Source organism: Somniosus microcephalus, chromosome 33 (assembly GCF_052327205.1).
Source record: "Somniosus microcephalus isolate GS21.2 chromosome 33, FLI_Smic_1.0, whole genome shotgun sequence".
Classification (NCBI taxonomy): domain Eukaryota; kingdom Metazoa; phylum Chordata; class Chondrichthyes; order Squaliformes; family Somniosidae; genus Somniosus; species Somniosus microcephalus.
The window spans coordinates 31,405,692-31,412,172 of NC_141019.1; the positions used below are offsets into that span (position 1 = coordinate 31,405,692).

The 6,481-nt window shown below is 44.7% G+C and overlaps 1 protein-coding gene across 1 annotated transcript; it reads left to right on the forward strand.

Moving 5' to 3' along the window:
- Nucleotides 1–319: 319 nt before the first annotated feature.
- On the forward strand, nucleotides 320–3,117 carry LOC147097096 (atypical chemokine receptor 5-like). The gene has a single exon (XM_085972927.1). It carries the CDS (start codon nucleotides 379–381, stop codon nucleotides 1,399–1,401), a length of 1,023 nt encoding a protein of 340 aa, XP_085829053.1. The 5' UTR covers nucleotides 320–378; the 3' UTR covers nucleotides 1,402–3,117.
- The last annotated feature ends 3,364 nt before the right edge of the window (nucleotides 3,118–6,481 follow it).

Genomic DNA, 6,481 nt, shown 5'->3' on the forward strand with positions numbered 1-6,481 from the left:
TCTAAGCAGTGACTCATGTGGGCATATAGTTCCATTGGTCCATGTAACCTTCTGGTATCTTGTGTGAGGCTGGACAGTGAGTATTGGGAGGCTATTCGACTGAGGGGGCATCACGACTGAGCTTGATCCTGTTAGCCACTTCCAACAGGCGGCTCGCTGGTTGATTATTGCCCAGGGGACGCTCGGGCCACTGGTAGCAATCCTGCTGCTGAAGTCAGCACAGACCAGGCATTGAACCTGGGACCTTCCTGGATTATGTAACTTAGCACCGCACCAGGCAAGGCAGTTACCCCACTGAGGCAGTGAATGGAGACTTTATTTAATCCAAATACTTTTTGATTCACTATTACAAATTGTTCTCATTTCTGCAGATTCCACATGGAGGACTCAGCCATGGCCACCCCTAACAGCAGCCTGCATGCCAACGCCAGTTATGAGTGCCAGGATTACTACTGCCAGTGTTGGATCGATGTGAATTACGCAGCAATGGACATTGCAACATTTATTTTCTACCTGTTCTTTTTTGTAGCAGGTCTGATAGAGAACATCATTGTCATTTGGATAAACTGGCGGATGAAAGAGTCCAAGAAAGAAAGCAACCTTTACATTTTTAACATGGCCATCGCTGACATGGGCGCCATTTTGTTCATCCCATTCAGGATGACGGAGGTCATATACAATTACCAATGGATCTGGGGCAGCTTTATGTGTAAATTTGATTCCTTCTTTTATTTTGTTAATCTGTACAGCAGCATCTTCTTCCTGGCCTGTTTCAGCGTCGACGGATACTTCTCACTGCGATACCCATCCCAGGCCCAGGGATCAAAGGACCGTCAAATCCGCAGGATGGTGTGCGTGTGTGTGTGGACTGTGGCCGTGATGTTATCCATCCCAGAATTTGTATATAATGAACTTCATGGAACTGTGTATCTTTTCTGCTTCTATGATGGTATGATATCTATGTATGTTATGAGCTCTCTCTGTGTGCTTTTTGGGTTCGTTATTCCTTTGCCTGTGATTGTAGTGAGTAATGTTTTCACTGCAAGAGCTGTGAAAGACTCCAGTAACGCAGAAAGCATAAGGACCTGTAAAATAATATACGCTTATATCATCGTGTTTTTGCTCTGCTGGTCACCTTTTTACATCATCTTAGTCCTTTCCCTGATATCTGATTTGTTACACTGTGCCATGGCCCAGTTGGTGTTTTTATTTTATGACTTTATGGAGTGCTTCACCTTTTTCCACTGTATCATAAATCCCATTCTCTATAACTTTATGCACAAAGATTTCAGGTATCATTTAACGGCCAATGTTGTGAAGTACATGCCCAAACAATATATCAAGGAGGACGACGATGTTTCCATTTCTTCAGACACCAGACAGATTGTGGTTATTACATGATCTGATCCTTTGAAGAGGGAGGAGAAACTGAGGGTGTTCGTGATTCAATCCTCCAAGGATTTTTGTTTCTTCTGCTCCCAATTCTTGTTTCAATGTTAATTGAAAATCAAACGGGCATATTACTGCTCGAAAGTATTAAATCATTCTATTAAAAATATTTTGTTAAAAGTGGGATGCAAAACGAAGGGAAGGAGGAGGCTTGATGGCTCACTGATGCTGGAACGTCCAAGTTTTTATCCCGTTGTGGCTCGCATAGGCTTCATAAAGTTTAAGTCAATGACCTCATGAATATGCATATATCTCAAGCTGCTGCTACAAACAGATCTTGGGGATCTGACTTTGGATTTACTCATCCACGGGGCAAGCAACACCAAGAACAGCTCCTCCCCAAAGCTTCAGCCTACAAAAGTCAAATAGCACAAATCAGTGAGTAAGAAATACAAGCGCAAATAGAATTGAGTTGCGTGGGTTTTGTGGGTTGGATTGTCATGGTTCATGGGCTGAAGGTGGCCATAGTTTGGAAACCCCTGCACTGTTGCACTGAGCCACTTTGTGGAAGGATTTAGATCCTTGACCACAATTTCCCACATTGTGCATTCCCACTAATCCAAGAGAGGCTCCAGGCCACTTGCCCAAAGAGAGGAAGGGGATATAGGAAGGAAAACCCAACTGTGCTTCTTCGTGGCTAGTTACAGAACAGCAATTGGATGCAGCTCATTTTTTGTCATTTTGGCACAGGAGGTATGGACCTGGGTGGTTGGAAACCAAGAGAGGAGAATGAGGGAAAAAAACATTTTTTTTTAAAAGAAAAAAGACAGAAATGAAATACACAACTTAACCCACGTGTCTGTTCATGAGCTGTTCGGTGTCAGTTTGGTTCAGTTGGTAGCACTCTCACCTCCAAGTTTGAAGGTTGTGGGTTCAGACCCTTGTCGAGGATCTGAGCACATAATCTAGGTTGACCCTTGACTGTAGTAGCAAGGGAATGTTGCATTATCAGAGCTGGATGAGACGTTGAACAGAGACCCTGTTCTGATAGGTCAAGGGGGATGTTAACAATCCCAAGACAGTACTGAAGGAAACAAGATGTTTTAGGGAATTCTCCTGGTGTCCTGGCCAATACAACTCCCTCAACCAACACTATCTAAATAGATTCACTGATCTTTTATTGCTTTCGCTGTTTATAGGACTCTGCTGTGCGCAAAATGGCTGCTGCATTTGCCTACACAAGAAGTGTCTGCACTTCAAAAAGTATTTCATTGTATGTGAAGCATTTTGAGACAAGGCGCTATATAAATGCAAGACTTTATTCTTTGTAGATCCCCCATGGCTCAGATGGTAAAGGCAGCACACGTCATACAGACCAATTAATCTCCGGTTCGATTCCTGGTCTATACTGGGTTAGCGGTGCTGCAATCAGCCTGAGTTAGGAAGCAGAAAGTTAACTAGGGTTCCTGCTTGCAATCCAAGGCCACCTCCAGTAAAGTGTGTAGGTAAGGACAGGATCAGGCTTGGTACTGATGCTCTCCATGGCATTTTGAGAGAGATGTGATAAGGTGCTACATAAATGCAAGGCTTTCGGTGCTTACTGTTGAGATTCACACCTGCCGAATAGGCACTTGGGCAAGTTCTAGAACTACACCGCAGCATGCCTCTACCATCCTGAGGAGGGGAGAAAATGTCTCCTTATAATCTATCTATATAATAAAACATTGTGAATGCAGTGTATTGTGGATGTCTGTTAATTTTCTTCTGCATTGGCTAAGTCTGCTTTCTCTTTTCTAATTCATTAATTTTCCTCTTTTGATATTCGCTAATCATATTCCCTCGAACCTTTCTCCCAAATTTCAATTTCTCTTCAATCACTTTCCACAAAACATTCTGCCCAATCAAACTGCGGAAACACAAAGATGCTCAAAAACAGCAGCATGACAGTTCCTCACTGACTACACTCTATATCCTTAAAAAGAACATTTCTTCTCTGGTTAAAGAATGAACAAGGTAAAAACGCCTCAGTCCAAGCCTCTAACTCGAGTCCAGAGGATCAGCGCAAATACCACCGGTTAACTTCCTGCTGTAGCCCCTTGGCAGTTGGAACTACTTCTTCCAGCACGCACCGCGCTAATTCAGCGCACAATCCTCAGAGGCAGCACAGGCTCTGGAGGGAGCTTCGCAAGTGACAACGGGAGGGGTACTTGTCCTTCCGAGTCCTCAAAGCGGGACCACGGTAAACATCAGCAACCACAATCCACAGCCCAGCTTACCCGGGAATGCCATAGGAGTTGTACTAGCAATAGTAAAGACATCTCAACATCGAGTATCCAGTCAGCTGTGGCTCAGTGGGTAGCACTCTCGCCTCTGAGTCAGCAGGTTGTGGGTTCAAGTCCCACTCCAAAGACTTGAGCACAAAAATCTAGGCTAACACTCAGTGCAGTACTGAGGGAGTGCTGCACTGTCGGAGGGGCAGTACTGAGGGAGTGCCGCACTGTCGGAGGGGCAGTACTGAGGGAGTGCTGCACTGTCGGAGGGGCAGTACTGAGGAAGTGCTGCACTGTCGGAGGGGCAGTACGGAGGGATTGCCGCACTGTCGGAGGGGCAGCAGTGAGGGAGCGCTGCACTGTCGGAAATGCCGTCTTTTGGATGAGATGTTAAGCTGAGGCCCTGTCTGCCCTCTCAGGTGGACTCCTCAAGAAGGAGTTAGATATATTTCTTAAGGCTAAAGGGATATGGGGAAAAGGCAGGGACAGAGTACTGAGTTTGGATGATCAGCCATGATCTCATTCAATGGCGGAGCGGGGCCGAATGGCCTAACTCCTGCTCCTAGTTTCTATGACGTAAAAGATCCCATGGCACTATTTCGAAGAAGAGCGGGGGAGGTGTCCTGGGCCAATATTTATCTCTCAACCAACATAACAGAGAGAGATTACCTGATCATTATCACATTGCTGTTTGTGGGAGCTTGCTGTGTGCAAATTGGCTGCTGCATTTCCTACATTACAACAGTGACTACACTTGAAAAAGTACTTCATTGGCTGGAAAGCGCTTTGGGATGTCCTGAGGTGGTGAAAGGCGCTATAGGAATGCAAATCTTTCTTTATTTCCCCTCATAGTGCTGGTGTGATTGTGTAGATAGAACCATTACGAGCTTTGTGTTGGGTCTTTGATGTAGGATCCAATCAATATCAAGTGCTATCTTTATATATTTTCCAAATAATGTGCATTTAAAACAAGCATAAGCCCATTTATTTGATGACGTTTTAAAATTAAGGGCGAATAGTACTCCAGGCAATAGGTAATGATCCAATAAGGTGTTCTGTATAACAGATATGCTTAAAGGTGCCATTTCAAATCATCAACATAGAATCATAGAAATTTACAACACAGAAGGAGGCCATTCGGCCCATCGTGTCCGTGCCAGCCAACAAAGAGCCATCCAGCATAATCCCACTTTCCAGCTCTTGGTCCGTAGCCCTGTAGGTTACAGCACGTCAAGCACATATCCAAGTACTTTTTAAATGTGATGAGGGTTTCTGCCTCTACCACCCTTTCAGGCAGTGAGTTCCAGACCCCCACCACCCTCTGGGTGAAAAAATTTCTCCTCAACTCCCCTCTAATCCTTCTACCAATTACTTTAAATCTATGCCCCCTGGTTATTGACCCCTCTGTTAAGGGAAATAGGTCCTTCCTATCCACTCTATCTAGGCCCCTCATAATTTTATACACCTCAATTAGGTCTCCCCTCAGCCTCCTCTGTTCCAAAGAAAACAACCCCAGCCTATCCAATCTTTCCTCATAGCTAAAATTCTCCAGTCCTGGTAACATCCTCGTAAATCTCCTCTGCACCCCCTCTAGTGCAATCACATCCTTCCTGTGATGTGGTGACCAGAACTGCACGCAGTATTCTAGCTGTGGTCTAACTAGTGTTTTATACAGTTCAAGCATAACCTCCCTGCTCTTATATTCTATGCCTCGGCTAATAAAGGCAAGTATCCCGTGTGCCTTCTTAACCACCTTATCTACCTGTCCTGCTACCTTCAAGGATCTGTGGACATGCACTCCAAGGTCTCTCTGTTCCTCCATACAGCTCAGTGTCCTACCATTTATTGTATATTCCCTTGCCTTGTTAGCCCTCCCCAAATGCATTATCTCACGCTTCTCTGGATTGAATTCCATTTGCCACTGTTCTGCCCACCTGACCAGTCCATTGATATCTTCCTGCAGTCTGCAGCTTTCTTCCTCACTATCAACCACACGGCCAATTTTTGTATCATCTGCAAACTTCTTAATCATGCCCCCTATATTGAAATCTAAAACATTGATATATACCCCAAAAAGCAAGGGACCCAGTACTGAGCCCTGCGGAACCCCACTGAAAACATCCATCGACCATTACCCTTTGCTTCCAGCCACTGAGCCAGTTTTGGATCCAACTTGCCACTTTCCCTTGGATCCCATGGGCTTTTACTTTCATGACCAGTCTGTCATGTGGGACCTTGTCAAAAGCTTTGCTAAAATCCATGGAGACTACATATTAAGCATTTATTTTTAAATTAAATTGTGTGTTCATTAACGTATAGGATGTCTGTGGTATACTTTCCAAATCTTCGCACCCAGTGACAGCATCAAGCACTCTTAGGCCAGAGATCATACACATAACTTTCTAGCAGAAGTTATAGGATCGAGATCAGGACCTGGTTGATTTTCTGAGGCTAGTTTTAGCATCCCTGCCAAACAAAACACATCAAAATCCAGTTGCTGTCGGCATGGGAGCCCGAGCAAAGGAGTAGCAGCCTGAAATTCAGGCAAGAATGATTATCACATACTGTAACTGGAAGTGAAACATATCGTCAGAGACGATTCACTTGGTTGATTCCTGAGATGAGGGGGCTGACTTATGAAGAAAAGTTGAGCAGGCTGGACCTATACTCATTGGAGTTTAGAAGAATGAGAGGTGATCTTATTGAAACATATAAGATACTGAGGGGGCTTGACAGGGTAGATGCAGAGAGGATGTTTCCCCTCGTGGGGGAATCTAGAACTCGGGGGCATAATTTCAGAATAAGGGGGCACCCTTTTAGAA

Coding starts and splice junctions, on each gene's coding strand:
- LOC147097096 (XM_085972927.1), top strand. CDS start 379: ATGGAGGACTCAGCCATGGCCACCCCTAACAGCAGCCTGCATGCCAAC.